Raw genomic sequence first — 24,674 nt, 5'->3', positions numbered from 1 at the left:
GGCTACTCGGGAGACTGAGACAGGAGAATCACTTGAACTCGGGAGGCGGAGGTTGCAGTGAGCCAAGACTGTCCCACTGCACTCCAGCCTGGGCGACAGAGTGAGATGCCACCTCAAAAATAAAGAAGAAGAAAAAAAAAAAGAGACTAGGAAATTGCTACTACCCAGAGAGAGAAATGATGGTGAAAGAAAAGATTTCTCTGAGAAATGTTATCCAAGTTGGGCATAAAGGTGGATTAAGAAGAAAAAAGCCTTCCAATTCAGAAAATAAAGCAGTAACAAATTCAGAAAAAGGAATGATAGAGAATAAAATGAAGAATCAGAGAAGATTCAGTGTGATATAGCCATATATTTTCCAAAGTACGTTACCCAGAATTTAATCAACTTCTCAAAGACTATACCCTACAACCTCATCTTGAATGTGTACAATAATGACACATTAAAAGTTCTAAGATACTTCACAGTAAGAAACACTGCTTAACGTATTGTTTAATGGATTCTTTGCCAAACCATTTGGCCACTGGCACTTCCCTTCACTCCACATAACGTCCACTAACTTCCCAAGGAACTAACTCTAGAACAGAGGCTACGTGGGTCTTGGACCAGGCAAACAAATAGGTAGCAGGGGACAGGAAGAGAGGCAATGCTGGTCAATTATTTCATTAATCCAAATAATAGCTTTCGAACGTCATGCTAAGGAGTTTATACTGTATCCTTCAAGCAATGAGTGTGTTGTTCAGGGTTTTCAAAATATAAAGAGTTATATGAAAAGAATTCTGTTTAGAAATGACTCTTCCCATTTTAAAAATAATAACACAAATTTAAAAAAAAAAATCTAATGTAGCATAGGGCCAAACAATGTATACCTTTGGACCAAATGTGACACACCAATTTGTAAACTCTCATCTATAAGACACAGCTACAGCACATGGAATATGAGGAGTGAAAGAATCAGAGAGGATGTCCAAGTTTTCCAGTGTGACTCACTGGATGGATGGTGAGAGAGGTAACAAAATAGTCAATAAAGAAAACAACAGATTTTTTCTCCCCACCTACTTATGCCTGCCATGGAAGAGATACTTCCCATTCCAGGGATGTTGTGGAAAACCTGTGGGTCATATAGCTGAAAATATTTAACACAATGTTTCTAAACTTTAGTATGATTCCAAATGACCCAGAGGACTTGTTAACACACAGACTGCTGGGCCTCAGGCCCAGAGTTCTGAGTCAGCAGGTCTGAAGTAGGGTCCAATAATTTACATACTTAACAAATTCCCAGGTGGTGCTGTTGCTTGTCCCTGGGTTATACTTTGAGAAGCCCTGGTCAAACTAGTACTTGGTTTATTAAACATCTGGAGATCAACAGAAGACAGTTAAAGCTGAAGATAAATATTGGATAAGGGAAGAGAAAATTTTGGATAAATTTTTTTCCAATAAGATTGCAGAGTAAAAATGGAAGTGTAAGATATCACAAACTGACACTACATAAAAGATGAACCTGCAAAAATGACGAAGAGTAGAGGTAAAAGTATTGGCAAATAAAGGAAATAAAGCTTTAATTAAAAGGAGAATAAAACAGATAAACACTACAAAGAAATAAACAGATTGAGAGTTGAGGAAAAAGCACCAAATCTTGCAAATGAGTAGTCAGTAACAAACTTTCAGAAAGGTTTCAGGAAAGCAGAATATTGCAGCATACCAAGAGTGGACAGGTGGGACGATCAAACAGTGGATACAAACTAGTCAAAAAGTTTCTAAGTAAGACAGGTGGTAAGATGAAAAAAGAGGCCATTTAACAACAGACTTAAAAAGTGTTATTTCATAAGCAGTACTTGGCTTTCAGGGTGCAGAAGACTATCTAGGGATCAGGAAAATTGCTTTGTGGGAATGAATGTAGCAAAAACTCAAGGGTATGACAGCATAAGGGAGAATGCATTAACCAAATTTCATAGTCCAGAATGGACAAAATACATAAAGCTAGGAATAGGTGATCAGGAAAGCAGAGAGGCATAAAAGTTTCAATGAGGTAGAACAAGGAGTTCAATAGGTGCAAAGGAATAGGAGAGCTAGAAGGCATGGCTATGATCTGAGAGTTGAATTTCAAAGTTCAAGATTTTTACTGGTAGAACAATTTCAGGAAATAATAACATCCAAAGTACTGCTAAAGTAAAGATCTTCAGAGGCAACTTTTGGGGTTTGTAGATGATGGCAGAAAGGCATAAGTGAACAGAATGAGTTTTCAAAGAAAAAATTGCCGTAGGAAAACTAGAAATATTTTTAGTCTGGAATCAGGGAGTCAGTAAAGTGATGAACCTAGTCCCAAGAAACAGAATGTCAGAGAATTAAAAAATATGAAACAGAGACATAAGATTTGCTCAAGTCACCCAGTAAGTCTTAAAACTGACAATAAGGCCAGGCACGGTGGCTCACATCTGTAATCCCAGCACTCTAGGAGGTCAAGGTGGGTGGATCACTTGAGGTCAGCAGTTCGAGACCAGCCTGGACAACATGGTGAAACCTCATCTTAGTAAAAATACAAAAATTAGCCGGGTGTGGTGGTGCATGCCTGTAGTCCTAGCTACTTGGGAGGCTGATGCAGGAGAATTGGCTGAGCCAGTAGGTGGAGGTTGCAGTGAGCTGAGATTGTGTCATTACACTCCAGCCTGGGTGCTAGAGGAAGGCTCTGTCTCAAAAAATTAAAAAATAAAACTAGATAAAATAGAATAAAAATAAAATAAATTCTAGATTGCCTCCCAATTCAGACCAGCTTTTAATAAATCACAATGCTTTATCTTTTCAAAAATAACGTGCTTGTTGACTATGAAAACCTCCTTCAAAAACACATTGACCTCTGGATATGGACATGGGGAGAAGGAAGCACAAAAGAATAAACAAAAAGAGAATGTTTTAGAAAACAGTTCAACTGGTGAAAAAACAGTTCTCTCTACTCTCCTAAATGAGTCACTCTCAAGTAAATCTTTTCCTTTTCCAAATTATAGAAAAGATTTAATAAATTATATTTAAAGAGAAATTTGTTATATATGGTTCATTAATATTCAACAATTTAGATTTTGGTTTTGGCCAATTCCAAAATGGTCAATGAGTTAGTGGTCATCAGTCACCATTAACTATTATATGCAAAATTGAAGTAAGCAGAATCTTGACAAAAGACTATGAATTTTATTTTGAAAACTTGCAAATTCTGTTTGGAATTTTAACAAATCCCATTGTTTCAATTCCACAAATGAGAGTTAAATAAAGTATTGAACACTGCAGTGAATTATTTGCTTTTCACTAGATGGTACAGTCAAAAGATTGTTAGTAGGAAAGTAAATAGGGTTAAGGTCAATGGGGTGGTCAAATGAGTATTTAAAAATGGGGGAAAACAGAAGAAAACAAAAATAAGAATAAAGGAGTAGAAAATATAAGTAGCTAGTAAACCAATGCACAATAACAAAAGAAAGATCAGGAGAGGTTTAAAAAGTAATTTCCTACTTCTTCATACTCCTTCTCCCTATAATGCTACCAAGTCTATTTTTTTGTTTTTAAAGTATCATATAATAAAAATGACCTTTTCTTTTCCTTTTGGTGTACAGCTCCAATTTTTTTTCCCTTTGAAATAGAGTTTTGTTCTTGTCGCCCAGGCTGTAGTGCAATGGTGCTATCTCAGGTAACTGCAACCACTGTCTCCCGGGTTCAAGTGATTATCCTACCTCAGCCTCCCAAGTAGCTGGGATTACAAGCATGTGCCACCACGCCTGGCTAATTTTTGTATTTTTAGTAGAGACAGGGTTTCAACACGTTGGCCAGGCTGGTCTGGAACTCCTGATCTCAAGTGATCTGCCTGCCTTGGCTACCAATACGCTGGGATTACAGGCCTGGGCCACCGCTCCCAGCCCCAAATGTTAACATGTATAGATTTGTGTTACCACTATGTAACACAGTGATATGTGTTGTATGATACACATGATAGATTTGTATCAGCACTATGGTGAACAGTTTCATCACCCTAAAAATCTCCCTCACTGCTTTCCCTTTATAGTCCTGGCAACCACGGATCTATCCTATAAGGTAATCTTTAATTCTTATTCAATAAGAATTAAATAAGTTTTACAGGATAAAACAGCCTAATAAAGTGATTCTCTAAAGCACTTAAAAGAAAAATGTCAAATGTGAAGTATCTTAAATACATGCATGGCTTTAATTTTCTTTTGGATTATTTTTATTTAGGAACATAAACTTGTTCTCTGGCTTTCTCAAATACAAAGAATATTTTATTTGGGATTTCATTTTTTTTTAGTGTTGAGAAGGCTTTTAAATTAATCAAGAAGTATGACTTTAAAATAATTTTTCATTATAACTTTAACAGTTCAAGTAAAAAAAAGCAAAAGAAAATAACATTAAATCGAGTATATCTAAAACAGTTATCTGGCTGAACACACTTTAATACTTAAGATGCACTGTTATTTCACAATATACCTCCCACAAAGAATCAATGTCAAGAAGACATCACATTTTTTTTTTTAAGTTGTAGGTTCAGGTTTTCATCAATGGAATATTAGCTAAGAACAAAAAGAAACAAATTACTGATCACTTAACAACATGGATGAATGAATCTCAAAAACATTATGCTAAGTGAAAGAAGCCAGACACAAATTTAATCTATAGTGACAGAAATAAGATCAGTGGTTGTCTGGCCTGGGGCCAGAGACTGGGGTAGGAGACCAACTACAAAGCGATAGCAAACAATTTTTCAAAGTGATGGAACTGTTCCATACCTAGACTGCGGCAATGGTTATATGAATGTATCCATTTGTCAAAACCCATAATATCCTTGGCTTAAATGGTACATTTTATTGTATGTAACTTATACGTACAGTTGATTTTTAGAAAACAGGCTCAGAAGCTAATCCTTTTAGTCTAAATTAATGTAGATTTATTGTATTAAATTTAATGGACTCAAAACTAAATTGATACTGGTAATATTCAAGAAATAGCAACATATAGTATACTAAGAGTATGGTTACGAAAAATTACGAAACAGATAAGCCACACACACACTTATATGATCCTTTGCAAAAATGTTCTAGTTCTCTTCATAAGCTAAAGAGTACTTTTCATAATTTATTACTTGTATTTATGTTACAAATGTTGAGCCAAAGCTAAATACTGAGTATCAACATCTTCTTATGTTTATAAAAAGTATCATGAGTTACCCACATGATAATCTTTTAAAGAGTGCAGCCATCTGGTCTGGTTTGTCAAAGCTGGTCCTCATTTGTGTTAACACATCAACATTCTCCACCACAAGTTTCTAAAAAAGAGAAAGATCCTAGGTCAGGCACAGACCTCTTCGTGTTAATGACATAAGAGCACGCTTGGAAATTACAATCTGGCAAGTAGGAAACACGATTCATGAAATCCAGATGCCCCATGCTATATATTTTTGTTGTTGTTTCAATAAAAGAATCTGAAGATTATTTACATAAGCTTAGTGTTTCCCTGCAGTTTACAAATTCAAGAAGGAAGGAGTTCAGGAAAAGCAACAAAGATAAGTGGTAGGATAAAGAATCATCTTATATTTAGACATTGAACAGTATCAATAATAAAAAGTAGACACTAAAATGGACGTAGCAACAAATTCCAACTGAAACAAAAGAAATTGCTGAAGTAAAACCTGGCCAAAGGCAGGCTACAGTATGCCTGTAGACAATGAGTTTATTACTGGATACATACAATCAGAGGGAGAATAACTTGTTAGGGTATGGTACCACTTGATGGGGATTATATAATAGCAATGTTTCCCAACAAAAATTATAAAATGGAAGTATAAACTATCTACTTCCCTTTCACAGACCCCTGAGAAAAGGGAAGAGAAAAGAAGGAAGAGATAAATAAGGGAAGGGTGTGAAGGATAACTATTCAAGAAAAGTATAATTCATTGAAGAATGCTCGCCTTAAAAGAAACATTAAAAAAGTAATTTAGTGTAAAAATTGTAACACAAATGGAGAATTAATTTCATTCTGTCAGAGATAAGCCTTGACAACGATAAACAGAGTATCTAAAACAATGAAGGGAGAAGTGAGAGAGACATTCTGCTCTTCGTTGCACTGTTACCTATGCGGTCTGCTTTCACCACTAAGTTCACCACTATCACACTTCCCAGTTCTTTCACAATGTAAGTGAAGTTTATAATTTAATTTCTGATCTCTATATCTCTGCAAAGTTCTTATAAATCAGAATTTTCTTTACTTTTGTTCTCTATAATGGTTCTCAGCCCTTGTACACATCAAAATCACCTGTGGTGCTCCTTCCAAATACACATATCCAGGCTTCATTTCTGGTTATTTCAATTCAGCAGACCTGGTTGGGAAGGTGCAGCAAGCATATAAAATGCCACGGTGGTTTTTTACAAATGAAAGGTTGGTAACATCTGATTTAAGGGAAAAAAACTATGCAGAAAATCCATAAAAATAATTTTTTCCAAAACACTAGTATAAGTTTTGTTTAGGTTGCTTGATGTTATTACTTCAGATTATTTATTATGCTGCTAAAAAGAAGTTAAGCTCTAGTCACATTTATTTGCTGAATTTAACTTCTATGGTCTCTGATTAGACTGCCTGCTCACTCTGGGCCAAAACAAAACTCTCCCAACCTAAAACTGGATTCAATACACACTCAAACTCTATGCCCAAGCCTGATAGCGACCATGCACTTTAAACATAGCATCACGTATTACTGAATCAAAACCACCAAATTTAAAATGCACCTTATTCTGTGTGTCACTAAAAGGAAAAAAAAAAAAAAAAAAACTACTAACACTATAAGATACATACAATTTCAGAAATATTAATATAAATTTAATAATAAGAGCAACTATAACTATTTGTTAAGCTCTTATACAAGGTAATTTATAATCATATTTACTATAATCCAATTAAGGGAGGTAATATTCCAAGTTTACAGCTGAGGAAACCAAGGTCAGAGAAGTTGGATAACTTGTCCAAAGTTACAATGATATTCAACAGTTAATTTAGAATTTGAATTCAGATATGTCTCATTTTAAAATCCATGTTCTTAATCCCTAAAGAAATGGTTCCCCATCTTTTGTGTGCATCAAAATTCTTTAGAGGACTCCTTAAAAACACACATTGCTGGGTCCCAGCCCAAAAATTTCTGACTTAGCAGGTCTGAGACAGAGAACAAAAACCTGCATTTTTAACCAGCTCCAAAGTAATGCTGCTTCTGCTGGTCTGAGAAGTAAAATTTGTGAACTATTACCCTAAATTATTTGCTGGCTTTCTATTCTTTGCTCTCTATAAAGTTATTGACTAATCTCACTGATCAATAAACTGAAAGCTGGCAGTAATGACAGGAATTACCAATGCAATGGTTTAGAATAAGTTTAGACAAAGCGAGTGAAATAAATCCAGATTTAAAAAAAAATGTTTGATTTAATTTACTTGGTATTGTGTTAAAAAGAAAGTGTTAAAATTCTTGGTAAAATTCATATTTAAATTTCCTACTTCATTTGAAAAAATGTCTTTTAGGATCCCATGAAGAACTAGAAGAACTGATCTGTAAAATGAAAACAATTCTTTTGGCAGACTGGAAGGAGAAATTGACTCAGTGGGCACAACCCCAAATAAAACACCCAAGAGTTTTAGTAGAAAAAAAGATGGTTGCTTTCTTCTCCTGAAAGGAAAAAACATGTTTCACCATGAGTACACATACATAGTGTTATGTCTGACACACAATTTATTCACAACCATCAAACATAAAAAAGCTCTACTTCTTTAATTAGCACACAAATTTACTCTAAAAAATAAAAAGGTCCTCAGCTAAAACAGGAACTAAAATAATTAAGGTCACCTTTAAGATAAAAAGAAAAAGATACAATCAAATGATATTTAGTTTCTATCAGTTTAGATTAAATCTTTTTTTTTTTTTTTTTTGAGACGGAGTCTCACTCTGTTGCCCGGACTGGAGTGCAGTGGCCAGATCTCAGCTCACTGCAAGCTCCGCCTCCCGGGTTTACGCCATTCTCCTGCCTCAGCCTCCCGAGTAGCTGGGACTACAGGCGCCCGCCACCTCGCCCGGCTAGTTTTTGTATTTTTAGTAGAGACGGGGTTTCACCGTGTTAGCCAGGATGGTCTCGATCTCCTGACCTCGTGATCCGCCCGTCTCGGCCTCCCAAAGTGCTGGGATTACAGGCTTGAGCCACCGCGCCCGGCCAGATTAAATCTTTTAAAAATGGAAATAAAAGCAAAGAAGTGGCCAGGCATGGTGACTCACAGCTGTAATCCCAGCACTTTGGGAGGCCAAGGTGGGAGGCTCACCTGAAGCCAAGAGTTTGAGACCAGCCCGGGCAACACAGCAATATTTAGTCTCTATAAAAAACTTTAAAAGGCTGGGCGCAGTGGCTCATACCAGTAATCCCCATGCTTTGGGAGGCCTAGGTGGGCGGATCACCTGAGGTCAGGAGTTCGATATTAGCCTGTCCAACATGGCGAAACACCATCTCTACCAAAAATACAAAAAGTACCAGGGCATGGTGGCAGGTGCCTGTAATTCCAGCTACCTGGGAGGCTGAGGCAGGAGAATCGCCTGAACCTGGGAGGCAGATGTGGCAGTGAGGTGAGATTGTGCCATTGCACTCCAGCCTGGGCGACAAGAGTGAGACTCTGTCTCAAAAAAAAAGCTTAAAAAAAATTAGGCACAGTGTTACATGCCTATATTTCTCAGCTACTCAGGAACGTATGCCCAGAAGTTCGAGGCTGCAGTGAGCTATGAACGTGCAACTGCACTCCAGCCCACGTGACAGGGAGAACCTGTCTCTTAAAAAAGAGAGAAAAAACAAACCAGCCAAGAAATTACAGAATGACGTTTAAAATATTACAATTCCCCCCAAAACACTGTATATACTAACTCTGCTATTAGAGATATCACAAAGTTCTGCTGAGGAGAGTGTGAGCTACAATCTTTTCAGAGGGATATCTGGTAATATCAAAAAACACAATGTTCGTACTCTTTGATCCACTTTTAGAAACGTTTCCTAACAAAATGCTCAAACATGCTGGTGAGGTTGCAGAGTAAAAGAAATGCTTATGCACTGCTGATGGGAATGTAAATTAGTCTAGCCACTGTGAAAAGCAGTTTGCAGATTTCTCAAAGAACTTAAAACAGAATTACTACTCAACCCAGCAATCCCATTACTGGGTATATACCCAAAGGAATATAAATCGTTCTAACATAAAGACCCATGCATGTGTATGTTCACTGCAGCACTATTCACAACAACAACAAAAAAGACAAGGAATCAACCCAAATGCCCATCGACAAGAGACTCAATAAAGAAAATGTAGTGTGTGTGTGTGTGTATGTGTGTGTATATATATGTATCATGAACTACTACACAGTCATAAAAAAGAACAAGATCATGTCCTTTGCAGCAACATGGATAGAGCTGAAGGTCATTATCCTAAGGGAATTAACACAGGAAGAGAAAACCAAACACCTCACATTTTCACTTAAAAGTGGGAGCTAAACATGAAGTACACATGGACGGCACAGTGGCTCACGCCTGTAATCCCAGCACTTTGGGAGGCCGAGGTGAGTGGATCACAAGGTCAGGAGATTGAGACCATCCTGGCTAACACAGTGAAACCCCATCTCTACTAAAAAATACAAAAAATTAGCCAGTCATGGTGGTGGGTACCTGTAGTCTCAGCTACTCAGGAGGCTGAGGCAGGAGAATGGCATGAACCCAGGAGGCAGAGCTTGCAGCGAGCCGAGATTGCGCCACTGCACTCCAAGCCTGGGGGACAGAGCAAGACTCTGTCTCAAAAAAGAAAAAAAGGTGACAAAATAATCTGTATGCCAAACCTGTGACATGTCATTCGCCCATGTAACAAACCTGCATATGCACCCGCTGAACATAAAATAGAAGTTGGAAAGAAAAAAAAAAAAACGCTCAAACAAGTAGGCAAACTATGTAGAAGTGCTGATTAAATGTAGAGAATTTTAAATGTCTAAAACTGCTCCTTTCAGAAATCCACTCAAGTCAGAGGTAAAAAGAATAAGGCATAAACCTATCAAAAAAAAAAAAAAAAAAAAAAAAAGGAAACAGCAGAAAAAACAAGATCAAACGAGAAAAGTCAACACATTTCTGGAAGATGGAAACTAGAGCAAAGAATAAGGAGAGGTGAGAAATATGATTAGCAAGTTCTTATAATGGAGACACAATGTAGAAGCAAGTTAAATCACACCTCAAGAGGGAGGAATAAATCAGAAATTGAAGGCAATGGCACAGAAAAGAAGGCTTGAAGCTGAAAACAAGACAATGACTTAATCATGGCAGCCTGCCAGATATATAAAACGTCCTATCTCCACCCTGCACTAATCTCCAAAAGACCTCCACTCTCCAGCTGAAGGTCATGTGTTTGATGAACTATTTGCAGGAATCATCTGAAGCCTAGGATGACGATATCTTTCTCCAGAGAAGATTTGTGTTAGCTTCTGCTAAGTACATTGGGGCACTACTAACCTAGGACCACATTAATCCAGGACCAAGGCTTGAGATGCCTTAGACAAAGCATACAACATAAACAGGGCTGCAAATCCCGGGGAGGGGTGACTCATTTCCAGTTCACCCTTATCCTGAAGGTCCAACCCTTCGGAGTGTCTATGTGAAGAGGGTTGGGGAGAAATTATGCAGACTTCCCACACCCTTCTCTGAGAAGGCGTTGCTCTAGGTTTTTGACTACTGACACCCTTGTCCCACAAGGCCACCAGAATTCAGCTTAGTTTTCCAAATGTTACTTCTGCTTCAGTACACGTACCTGGGTGAAAAGTGGCTTCCAAAGCTGGGCTTACATCTCTGATTTCCCAGGTTCTCCTTGGCATTAGCCTAGAAATACTTAACTATCTTTTTAGTTCTTCTTTCGTATCTCCAGCTTTTTAAGTTGTTCTTTGGAAATAAGGTGGTCTGAATTACCTAGACTACCAATACTGGAAGCAAAAATCTGTAAGTTCTTTTGCTTCTGTAATTTCAAAAATTAGGTTATTCTAAGGAAATTTTATAGGACACTAAAAAAATTAAAATCATCACTGACACTGACAGAATAACTTTTAGAGATTTATTTCAATACAACACACTGAATTTATCTATATGAAACATCATTATGATCTGTAGGATTTCTTATGTAATAAAATACAAGAATACATATGGAGTATGCCTCCATACACAGAGGCTGAGAAAACAAAGTCACAAATAAACACCTTCTCAAGTTCTTAATACACAAGCAGTTGAATACTAAACAATCTGGATTACATCTTGAGGTTATTAGGAGAGATCTCAAACAAAATCACTATAAAACATTATACAATTCCAGAAAATGGAATCCTTACAACTAACCTTGTTTTGAAGAACTAAATGATGAAGGCACAATATTAAAAATATAAATATTTCATAGGAAGCCTTTTGAAAAACACAATCCTTAAATAAGTCAGGATTTAGTATTTGAGAAGCAAAAAAGTAAAAACAAATACCAAAACATAATCATAATTACTACAATATTAAATCTAATAAAATATGGAAGTTATTATGAAGGTAAAATGAAAAGTCACGTAAGAAATAAATCACACAGGAGATTACCAGAAAGCTAACATCAAAAGTTTTCAAGAAAAAATGTTTTAACATCCGTAACCACCTTGGTTAAGGATATTTAGAAAGTCAACATTGTTTACAGTAGTTCCACATTCCCCTAACTTTAAAATTTAATAATATCTGAGAAAGAGAGAATACAGCCACTCCAACATATGAGAGAGAAATGTTAAAACATAAGCACCTTCCATTTCTTCTCAAGAATGAGAATATATTTGATAACATTCATACTTAGAGACAAGGCTAAAACAGTTAAGTTTATAAAATAATTGTTAAAAGACTAGGATAAAATCTGTACTCAAAAAAAGACCCTAGAATAACGGACAATACCTAACAAGATAAACTTTACTAAGAAAAACTACAAACCATACACTCAGGTCTAAAAACTTCACAAAATATAAGATGTGGAAAGCCATGGTTTAAGGTTAGCGTAAGTGAAAAAAAGAGAAAATTCATCTGATTGCAAGTTGATTGTGAAAACAGTATACCTACCAAATGTGTTCATGCTATCTTAAATTGTATGAGGATGTACAGTATCCAGAATAGATAAATGTACCCTCACTTACCAGACCTTATCTGAAACTCATTATTGGTTCAGGGCACTATTCTCTAAGGGTGACACAAAACAACCAGAGTTTGTACAGAGGAAGGAGTGACAAAGATGGCGAAGAGACTGAATATGAATATATTCCACACAGGGAAGAGAAAGATGACACATGAAGGGAAGCAGTTTTTAAATATGTGAAGGGTGATCTTGTCAAAGGCAATCGCTGCCTCTTGATGTAAGAATGAGGACCAGTAAAAAATTACTACTTAGATACGAAACCAACATAAACTAGAGATGTACAGTAATTGATAAGATGGCCTCATTTTCAAAAAGACCAGATAATACATCTAGAAAAATGCAACATGTGCTCCTTCATCAGATAAGAGTAGGTTAGATGACTGCTGAGATCCGTCTCAGTTCTACAGGCAGTGTAGCATGGTACTAGCATAATCTCTGGTGCTAGACAGACTGAGTTCAAATTTCGGTTTTGCCACTTACTAAAATGTGAGCTTGCACAAGTTATTTAATCCTTCTTGGCCTCACTTTCCTAATTTGTAAAATAAAGAAAACACCTCTTTTAAAAATGTAAAGGAGTTAATAAGATAGGTGAAGATCTTAGAAAAGTCCTGGAATAAAATAGTTAAGAAAGCTGGGGCCAGGCACAGTGGCTTGTGCCTGTAATCCCAGCACTCTGAGGCTGAGGTGGGTGAACCATTTGAGCCCAGGAGTTAGAGACCAGCTCGGGAATAAGGCGAAACCCTGTCTCTACAAAAAATCAGCCAGACTTGGTGGCACATGCCTGTAGTCCCAGCTACTCAGGAGGCTGAGGTGACAGAATTGCTTGAGCCCAGGGGAGCCGAGCTGGCAGTGAGTCATGATCACACCACTGCACTCCAGCCTGGGTGACACAGCAAGACTCTGTCTCAAACAAATAAACAAACAAAGCTAGCTATTTTTATTTTTGCATTCAACAAATAGTTACTAAGTGCCTACTATGTGTGAGGTCTGCAAAAAGGTTTTAACAGAGTTTAGAACTGAGTTTATACTCTAGTGAGAGTGACATAAAGAAATACACGGCATGAAAGGTCACAATTAAGATACACATACCGCTGACTGAAGAGAATAAAAAGTACTGTTTGCTATTTTAGAAAGTTTGGCCAGGAAGGACATTCTGATACAGTGACATTTGAAAAATACATGAACGTCATGAACAGGCAAGTTATGACCATGTCTTAGTGAAGGGTAGTCTGAAATGACACAACAGCAAGCAGGCCAGTCAGGCCAGGGGAGTTAAGGAGGAAGGAAAAGCAGAAGGCCAGATCCTTGCAGTACTGTTAAGGAACTGTTCATATAAATGAATTCAGAGAGACTCAAAATAGGCTAATTTTTATTACTGTACCATGATACTGTAGCCATCAAATTAAATAACAAAAAAGCAAAAAATAATACAGATAATTCTAGAAGTGCCTAGTTGATTCAGTCTGAAATAAAAAATGGCTAAAGTAAAATTTCGGAGTCATAATTCTTCTATTATCTCATACTGAAGGAACACAAGAAAAAAATCGGAGATGAGGAATTGGTTATTTGAGAACAGTAGGATAGAAAAAAAATTATGTATTTACAGGAGAATCAGTCTAATAAGAATGATACTGCTTATAAAGAACCAAGACTAGCATTTCAATGTTTGTATATTTACAACCATATAAAGTTTATAAACTTTATATTTTAAGGCATCTAAAAGTTGACTTTTATACAATAATTGCAGAAAACTTTAAAAATAATGAGAGGATAATGATACGATCAATACTAAAATAAGAGACATTATGCTGAGTACCTAAAAGCTTGACATGCATGATGATCTCATAAAATTGTCTTAAAGCAAAAGCTTAAACATTTGACTGAAATCACAGCTTGTAAGTGATTGATAGGTCTGAAATTCAGGAAAGCCTAACTTTAAAGCTTGAGTTCTTTTTTTTTTTTTTGAATCAGAGTCTCTGTCATGCAGGCTTGAGAGCAGTGGTGTGATCTCAGCTTACTGCAACCTCCGCCTCCTGGGTTCAAGTGATTCTCCTGCTTCAGCCTCCCTAGTGGCTGGGATTACAAGCGCCCACCACCACATCCAGCTAATTTTTGTATTTTCAGTAGAGATGGGATTTTACCATGTTGGCCAGGCTGGTCTTGAACTCCTAACCTCAGGCAATCCGCCCACCTCAGCCTCCCAAAGTGCTGGACTACAGGCATGAGCCACCGTGCCTGGCCGAAAGCTTGAGTTCTTAACCAATGGGTAATATTGCCTCTCCTTTTTAAATCTTTGACTATACTAAGCTTTTAGTCACACTGACTCTTGCTATTTATTCACTCAGCAAAATACTATTGTTTGTGGAAATTGTTCTATATATTTGCTCCATTTTCAGTAAATCAGATTACGACATTTAGAACTCTATGTGCTACATCTGAACTCTAGGCTACTTACCAGTACCGTCCATCATTTCTTAAGAAACTAAAAACTGGCCAGGTATGGTGGCTCGTGCCTGTAATCCCAACACTTTGGGAGGCCGACGTGGGTAGATCACTTGAGGTCAGGAGTTCAAGACCAGCCTGACCAACATGGTGAAACACTGTCTCTACTAAAAATACAAAAATAAGCCAGGCTTGGTGGCGTGTGCCTGTAGTCCCAGCTACTTTGGAGGCAGAAGTTGCAGTGAGATGAGATCGTGCCACTGTACTCCAGCCTGGGCAACAGAGTGAGATTCCATCTCAAAAAAAAAAAAAAAAAAAAAAAGAACTAAAAAATAGAGACGCAAGTAACCACCAAAAAACTTTTATAAAGAAAATGTTTATTTTAAAACATGACTTCTCTATTCTGCTCATAAGTTCAAAAGTTTTGGTGGCCTAAGTTCAAATTATTTCAAAAACTACATAGTTATATATAAAGATTCATTCAATATAAATCACCTTAGCTCTAGGATATTTCTAAAAGGCTAAAAAAAGGTAGTAAAAATGCTGTTGCTTCAGTTTCTTTACATCTTTACTGAAACATTAAGCATTCTAAAGGCATTTTTCATCCAACTTAGAGGGCATAAGATAATTACTTAAGAAAAAACAGATAGGCGGAGCAAGATGGCCAAATAGGAACAGCTCCAGTCTCCAACTCCCAGCGCGAGTGACACAGAAGACCGGTGATTTCTGCATTTTCAACTGAGGTACTGGGGTCATCTCACTAGGGAGTGCCGGACAATCGGTGCTGGTCAGCTGCTGCAGCCTGACCAGCGAGAGCTGAAGCAGGGCGAGGCATCGCCTCACCTGGAAAGCGCAAGGGGGAAGGGAATCCCTTTTCCTAGCCAGGGGAACTGAGACACACAACACCTGGAAAATCGGGTAACTCCCACCCCAATACCGCGCTTTAAGCAAACGGGCACACCAGAAGAATATATCCCTCACCTGGACGGGACGGTCCCATGCCCACGGAGCCTCCCTCATTGTTAACACAGCAGTCTGCGGCGATCTAACCGTGAGGCAGCAGCGAGGCTGGGGGAGGGGCGCCTGCCATTGCTGAGGCTTAAGTAGGTAAACAAAGCCGCTGGGAAGCTCGAACTGGGTGGAGCTCACAGCAGCTCAAGGAAACCTGCCTGTCTCTATAGACTCCACCTCTGGGGGCAGGGCTCAGCTAAAAAAACAACAGGGGAAGTAGCAGAGGCCTGAGCAGATGCGAACGACACTGTCTGACAGCTTTGAAGAGAGCAGCGGATCTCCCAACATGGAGGTTGAGATCTGAGAAGGGACAGACTGCCTGCTCAAGTGGGTCCCTGACCCCTGAGTAGCCTAACTGGGAGTCATCCCCCACTAGGGGCAGTCTGACACCCCACACCTTACAGGGTGGAGTACACCCCTGAGAGGAAACTTCCAAAGTAAGAATCAGACAGGTACACTCGCTGTTCAGCAATATTCTATCTTCTGCAACCTCTGCTGCTGATACCCAGGCAAACAGGGTCTGGAGTGGACCTCAAGCAATCTCCAACAGACCTATAGCTGAGGGTCCTGACTGTCAGAAGGAAAACTATCAAACAGGAAGGACACCTATACCAAAACCCCATCAGTACGTCACCATCATCAAAGACCAGAGACAGATAAAACCACAAAGATGGGGAAAAAGCAGGGCAGAAAAGCTGGAAATTCAAAAAATAAGAGCGCATCTCCCCCTGCAAAGGAGCGCAGCTCATCGCCAGCAACGGATCGAAGCTGGTCAGAGAATGACTTTGACGAGATGAGAGAAGAAGGCTTCAGTCCATCAAACTTCTCAGAGCTAAAGGAGGAATTACGTACCCAGCGCAAAGAAACTAAAAATCTTGAAAAAAGAGTGGAAAAACTGACAGCTAGACTAATGCAGAGAAGGTCATAAACGAAATGACAGAGATGAAAACCATGACACGAGAAATACGTGACAAATGCACAAGCTTCAGTAACCGACTCGATCAACTGGAAGAAAGAGTATCAGCAATTGAGGATCAAATGAATGAAATGAAGCGAGAAGAGAAACCAAAAGAAAAAAGAAGAAAAAGAAATGAACAAAGCCTACAAGAAGTATGGGATTATGTAAAAAGACCAAATCTACGTCTGATTGCGGTGCCTGAAAGTAAGGGGGAAAATGGAACCAAGTTGGAAAACACTCTTCAGGATATCATCCAGGAGAACTTCCCCAACCTAGTAGGGCAGGCCAACATTCAAATTCAGGAAATACAGAGAACGCCACAAAGACACTCCACGAGAAGAGCAACTCCAAGACACATAATTGCCAGATTCACCAAAGTTGAAATGAAGGAAAAAATCTTAAGGGCAGCCAGAGAGAAAGGTCAGGTTACCCACAAAGGGAAGCCCATCAGACTAACAGCAGATCTCTCGGCAGAAACTCTACAAGCCAGAAGAGAGTGGGGGCCAATATTCAACGTTCTTAAAGAAAAGAATTTTAAACCCAGAATTTCATATCCAGCCAAACTAAGTTTCATAAGTGAAGGAGAAAAAAAATCCTTTACAGATAAGCAAATGCTTAGAGATTTTGTCACCACCAGGCCTGCCTTACAAGAGACCCTGAAGGAAGCCCTAAACATGGAAAGGAACAACCGGTACCAGCCATCGCAAAAACATGCCAAAATGTAAAGACCATCGAGGCTAGGAAGAAACTGCATCAACTAACGAGCAAAATAACCAGTTAATATCATAATGGCAGGATCAAGTTCACACATAACAATATTAACCTTAAATGTAAATGGACTAAATGCTCCAATTAAAAGACACAGACTGGCAAACTGGATAAAGAGTCAAGACCCATCAGTCTGCTATATTCAGGAGACCCATCTCACATGCTGAGACATACATAGGCTCAAAATAAAGGGATGGAGGAAGATCTACCAAGCAAATGGAGAACAAAAAAAAGCAGGGGTTGCAATCCTAGTCTCTGATAAAACAGACTTCAAACCATCAAAGATCAAAAGAGACAAAGAAGGCCATTACATAATGGTAAAGGGATCAATTCAACAGGAAGAGCTAACTCTCCTAAATATATATGCACCCAATACAGGAGCACCCAGATTCATAAAGCAAGTCCTTAGAGACTTACAAAGAGACTTAGACTCCCATACAATAATAATGGGAGACTTCAACACTCCACTGTCAACATTAGACAGATCAACGAGACAGAAAGTTAACAAGGATGTCCAGGAATTGAACTCATCTCTGCACCAAGCAGACCTAATAGACATCTATAGAACTCTCCACCCCAAATCAACAGAATATACATTCTTCTCAGCACCACATCGCACTTATTCCAAAATTGACCACATAATTGGAAGTAAAGCACTCCTCAGCAAATGTAAGAGAACAGAAATTATAACAAACTGTCTCTCAGACCACAGTGCAATCAAACTAGAACTCAGGACTAAGAAACTCAATCAAAACCGCTCAACTACATGGAAACTGAACAACCTGCTCCTGAATGACTACTGGGTACATAACGAAATGAAGGCAGAAATAAAGATGTTCTTTGAAACCAATGAGAACAAAGATACAACATACCAGAATCTCTGGGACACATTTAAAGCAGTGTGTAGAGGGAAATTTATAGCACTAAATGCCCACAAGAGAAAAAAGGAAAGATCTAAAATTGACACTCTAACATCACAATTAAAACAACTAGAGAGGCAAGAGCAAACACATTCAAAAGCTAGCAGAAGGCAAGAAATAACTAAGATCAGAGCAGAACTGAAGGAGATAGAGACACAAAAAACCCTCCAAAAAAATCAATGAATCCAGGAGTTGGTTTTTTGAAAAGATCAACAAAATTGACAGACCGCTAGCAAGACTAATAAAGAAGAAAAGAGAGAGGAATCAAATAGATGCAATAAAAAATGATAAAGGGGCTATCACCACCGACCCCACAGAAATACAAACTACCATCAGAGAATGCTATAAACACCTCTACGCAAATCAACTAGAAAATCTAGAAGAAATGGATAATTTCCTGGACACTTACACTCTCCCAAGACTAAACCAGGAAGAAGTTGAATCCCTGAATAGACCAATAGCAGGCTCTGAAATTGAGGCAATAATTAATAGCCTACCCACCAAAAAAAGTCCAGGACCAGATGGATTCACAGCTGAATTCTACCAGAGGTACAAGGAGGAGCTGGTACCATTCCTTCTGAAACTATTCCAATCAATAGAAAAAGAGGGAATCCTCCCTAACTCATTTTATGAGGCCAACATCATCCTGATACCAAAGCCTGGCAGAGACACAACAAAAAAAGAGAATGTTAGACCAATATCCCTGATGAACATCGATGCAAAAATCCTCAATAAAATACTGGCAAACCGGATTCAGTAGTACATCAAAAAGCTTATCCACCATGATCAAGTGGGCTTCATCCCTGGGATGCAAGGCTGGTTCAACATTCACAAATCAATAAACATAATCCAGCATATAAACAGAACCAAAGTCAAGAACCACATGATTATCTCAATAGATGCAGAAAAGGCTTTTGACAAAATTCAACAGCCCTTCATGCTAAAAACGCTCAATAAATTTGGTATTGATGGAACGTACCTCAAAATAATAAGAGCTATTTATGACAAACCCACAGCCAATATCATACTGAATGGGGAAAAACTGGAAAAATTCCCTTTGAAAACTGGCACAAGACAGGGATGCCCTCTCTCACCACTCCTATTCAACACAGTGTTGGAAGTTCTGGCTAGGGCAATCACGCAAGAGAAAGAAATCAAGGGTATTCAGTTAGGAAAAGAAGAAGTCAAATTGTCCCTGTTTGCAGATGACATGATTGTATATTTAGAAAACCCCATTGTCTCAGCCCAAAATCTCCTTAAGCTGATAAGCAACTTCAGCAAAGTCTCAGGATACAAAATTAATGTGCAAATATCACAAGCATTCTTATACACCAGTAACAGACAAGCAGAGAGCCAAATCAGGAATGAACTTCCATTCACAATTGCTTCAAAGAGAATAAAATACCTAGGAATCCAACTTACAAGGGATGTAAAGGATCTCTTCAAGGAGAACTACAAACTACTGCTCAGTGAAATAAAAGAGGACACAAACAAATGGAAGAACATACCATGCTCATGGATAGGAAGAATCAATATCGTGAAAATGGCCATACTGCCCAAGGTTATTTATAGATTCAATGCCATCCCCATCAAGCTATCAATGAGTTTCTTCACAGAATTGGAAAAAACTGCTTTAAAGTTCATATGGAACCAAAAAAGAGCCCGCATTGCCAAGACAATCCTAAGTCAAAAGGACAAAGCTAGAGGCGTCACACTACCTGACTTCAAACTATACTACAAGGCTACAGTAACCTAAACAGCATGGTACTGGTACCAAAACAGAGCTATAGACCAATGGAACAGAACAGAGTCCTCAGAAATAATACCACACATCTATAGCCATCTGATCTTTGATAAACCTGAGAGAAACAAGAAATGGGGAAAGGATTCCCTATTTAATAAATGGTGCTGGGAAAATTGGCTAGCCATAAGTAGAAAGCTGAAACTGGATCCTTTCCTTACTCCTTATACGAAGATTAATTCAAGATGGATTAGAGACTTAAATGTTAGACTTAATACCATAAAAACCCTAGAAGAAAATCTTGGTAGTACCATTCAGGACATAGGCATGGGCAAGGACTTCATGTCTAAAACACCAAAAGCAACGGCAGCAAAAGCCAAAATTGACAAATGGGATCTCATTAAACTAAAGAGCTTCTGCACAGCAAAAGAAACTACCATCAGAGTGAACAGGCAACCTACAGAATGGGAGAAAATTTTTGCAATCTACTCATCTGACAAAGGGCTAATATCCACAATCTACAAAGAACTCAAACAAATATACAAGAAAAAAACAACCCCATCAAAAAGTGGGCAAAGGATATGAAGAGACATTTCTCAAAAGAAGACATTCATACAGCCCACAGACACATGAAAAAATGCTCATCATCACTCGCCATCAGAGAAATGCAAATCAAAACCACAATGAGATACCATCTCACACCAGTTAGAATGGCAATCATTAAAGAATCAGGAAACAACAGTTGTTGGAGAGGATGTGGAGAAATAGGAACACTTTTACACTGTTGGTGGGATTGTAAACTAGTTCAACCATTATGGAAAACAGTATGGCAATTCCTCAAGGATCTAGAACTAGATGTACCATATGACCCAGCCATCCCACTACTGGGTATATACACAAAGGATTATAAATTATTCTACTACAAAGACACATGCACACGTATGTTTATTGCAGCACTATTCACAATAGCAAAGACTTGGAATCTACCCAAATGTCCATCTGTGACAGACTGGATTAAGAAAATGTGGCACATATACACTATGGAATACTATGCAGCCATAAAAAAGGATGAGTTTGCGTCCTTTGTAGGGACATGGATGCAGCTGGAAACCATCATTCTTAGCAAACTATCACAAGAAGAGAAAACCAAACACCGCATGTTCTCACTCATAGGTGGGAACTGAACAATGAGATCACTTGGACTCGGGAAGGGGAACATCACACACTGGGGCCTATCATGGGGGGGGGGGGGAGGAATTGCATTGGGAGTTATACATGATATAAATGATGAATTGATGGGTGCTGACGAGTTGATGGGTGCAGCACACCAACATGGCACAAATATACAAATGTAACAAACCTGCACGTTATGCACATGTACCCTAGAACTTAAAGTATAATAAAAAAAAATAAAAAAAAAAAAAAAAAAGAAAAAGAAAAAACAATAAGCCTAATAATGTTTGTATTATAATCTATGGAAAGCAAATACATTCAAACTCCAAATGTGAACAAATTTTTAACTCTGGCTGGAATTTTGAACCTGGTATTTCAAAGAGAACATCATGATACAATACTATGAAGGCTTGACCACAAGCCAAAGACCCTGAGGTTCTGTCCCCTTTACCAAGTCAATTCACCTCTTTTGGCTTTCCATTTTCTTACCTGCAAAATAGAGAACTCTAAAGTAAGATGCCATAAAAAGGCCCTGCTAGCTATTTAATTTCATTTTCATATTATTACTTTCATGTTGGATTAAAATAATTAACATTGTAGGCTTGCTGCTCATATCCCTGAAATGTTTTTCAGGAATATTTAAAAGCTAAAATTAATAAAGACTATATTACCTTAAGTTCAGCAACTTGTGATGAAATATGCCACATAAGGCTTTCACTTAGAAACTTCATACCATATGGGCCTAGTAGTTCTGATAATGACCTCATTTCTGAAAGAAAATGTACTTAATTTTATACTTCTGACAAATACTTTAAGAAAATGAACATTAACACAATACAACATCTCATTATAAAAACTAATGTAATATCCTGATAAAAGTCTCTAGAATGAAAGAAAAAATACAAAATACAAAAGTAATTCTAAGATACAATATGCAGTTATGCATATAATTGTATGAAACAGTCACAACAGAATCAAAAGTCAAAAGAATCAAGACACTAGCAAAAGAATTTTCTTCATTCTCTAAACTGTGGTATAGTATTATTCACCTGATATGTCAGAATATTCCTCTGCATTGAATGTTAATTCATTTTCTGTAGGTAAGTTCACAAATGCTTTCATTGCAGGAAAATATGCTATATGGCCATTGCTGACTTGTCGTAACAAAGTTTCCAAATACCTAAGGAGAAATGTAAACTTATAACTGGAAGAAACTGCTTAATTCAGAATGTATTATGATATACATTCCTGCATATAATTTTAAGTTGACTGACAATATGAATGAGTATTTATTCACAAAAAATAAATTTTCCTAAGTAGTTCATTACAAACTTTCCGTTACTACAAATTTCTAAATGCATTCCTTACCAATTTGTGTATAGACTTGTAATGGTTGGCTCTCCATGACTGTCTAAATGTTGTGTTTGTTGAAGAAGCACATTATTAAATACTCTTGTAATATCAATCTGCACATAGTTTTCTATTGACTGGAGTACAGTCATGTATGCTCTTACACTTGTTAGAAGTTCTGAAGGTTTTGCAATTTCCTGTGTGGCTTGATTATACATAGTCATCCCAACAATTGACCTGGGGAGAAGAGGTAGAAGAATAAGAAAAGCCTCTGACTTTTCCATTAATGTAAAATAAACCACTCAACCTACTGTTATCTAATATTAAACAAGCAATAAAATTAACTTTAAAAACAATTACAAAGTGTGAAATTACTGTCATTATCTTCCCAGGAAACAACATAAAAAAAGAATGAAGGCCAGGCGTGGTGGCTCACACTTGTAATCCCAGCATTTTGGGAGGCTGAGGTGGGCAGATCACTTGAAGTCAGGAGTTTGAGACCACGCTGGCCAACATGGCGAAACCTTGTCTCCACTAAAAATACAAAAATTAGCTGGGCCTGGTGCACAACTGTAATCCCGGCTACTTGGGAGGCTGAGGCAGGAGAACTGCTTGAATCCAGCAGGCAGAGGTTGCAGTGAGCTGAGATTGTGCCACTGCACTCCAGCCTGGGCAACAGAGCGAGACTCTTAAAAAAAATAATAAAAATAAAAATAAAACTTAAAAGCTACAATGAAATGTGAATACAAATGATTAAAAACATTCTAAGAATATCAGTAACAAAAATGATTTAAGTATAGAGGGTTTTACAAATTGCTTTAACATGGTAAGTTGTTTGTAGCAAGGACAATTAACTATTTAGTCTACAGCTTGAATTTATTTGACACTGTTAGGTGCCAGTAGTTTTTAAGACTTTATATAAATTACCTACAATCCTCACATTTAATAAACCTACAATGTACTTATCACTATATTTCCCAGAGGAAAAAAAATAAAGCTCAGGATTCACATAAATTGATAAGGTTTTATTAGGAAGTGGTTATGACTAGGATTTGACTGCAGATCTGCCTGACTTAAGTGCTGCCTCTCAACAAACTGTATATGACAGTCAAACAAAATAATGCAACAAACAACTTTATTTTCTTTAATCACTCATAGCACATAAAACACAGTTCTGTTTATATCTCAAGAAACTGTATAATAAAAAGCAAACAGAAATTTTGAAAATACTTCCCTAAATGATCTTATCCTACACTGGCCATCCCAATTTCACTTTCTTTAAAATTCCCTGAGCATTAGATCTGTAAAGATCTTAGACTTGTATTTGTAAGGGATAAATCCTTAAAAGAAAACTGACAAATCCCATCACTAGAAACAGGCCAAGAAGAGCCAACTCAAGACGAAAAGTGTTATCTTAGTGTATAATCCCTAAGTCCTAAGACTGTGCTCAGGTGATTGACAAAAACCAACCCACTAATATTCACAAGCTATCTGGCTGGCCAATATGGCTAAACCCCGTTTCTACTAAAAATACAAAAATTAGCCAGGCGTGGTGGCACATGCCTGTAGTCCCAGCTACTCGGGAGGCTGAGGCAGGAGAATTGCTTGAATTCGGGAGGCGGAGGCTGCAGTGAGCCGAGATTGTGCCACTGCACTCCAGCCTGGACAAAGAACAAAACTCCGTCTCAAAATAAATAAAATAAAATAAAATAAATATATCTTTCCACGGTAAACAAGCTGTTCCCTTTGCCTTGATCCTAATCACTAAGTAGATGTTTGGTTAAAAAAAAAAAAGAAATTGCTTCTCTGTGGATTAACAAAGCAGACTGTTTACAAGGAAAATAAGGGAGCTGTAAACTGAACCTTACCTTCCACCCACCAATCTCCCACCTCTAACCCACTTGAGAATAATAAACACCACAAGGCACAATGTCCCTCTGGTCTAAGTTCTAGGGCATTCTGGGTTTTACTGTCAGGATGCCTGACTTACTAAGGAGAACAAAAGACAGTTCATCGCCAGACTCTTCTCAAGTCAACTGATAATTTAACACTCAACTTACTGCCAATGTATATACTGTCA

General features: G+C 37.8%; 1 protein-coding gene across 1 annotated transcript in view; it reads right to left on the bottom strand.

Moving 5' to 3' along the window:
• The window catches only part of NCKAP1 (NCK associated protein 1), a 121,963-nt gene that overhangs the window by 12,322 nt on the left and 84,967 nt on the right, over positions 1-24,674 (bottom strand). The window contains exons 21-24 of the mRNA XM_030916584.1: positions 22,613-22,831; positions 22,294-22,424; positions 21,916-22,013; positions 5,221-5,314 (exon numbers count right to left, since the gene is read on the bottom strand). Coding sequence (XP_030772444.1) covers positions 5,221-5,314; positions 21,916-22,013; positions 22,294-22,424; positions 22,613-22,831 — 542 coding nt within the window. The remainder of the gene's footprint in view (positions 1-5,220; positions 5,315-21,915; positions 22,014-22,293; positions 22,425-22,612; positions 22,832-24,674) is intronic.

This window comes from Rhinopithecus roxellana, chromosome 14, assembly GCF_007565055.1.
Source record: "Rhinopithecus roxellana isolate Shanxi Qingling chromosome 14, ASM756505v1, whole genome shotgun sequence".
NCBI lineage: Eukaryota > Metazoa > Chordata > Mammalia > Primates > Cercopithecidae > Rhinopithecus > Rhinopithecus roxellana.
The sequence above is the reverse complement of the archived record's forward strand: the minus strand, read 5'-3'. Positions and strand labels throughout refer to the sequence as shown.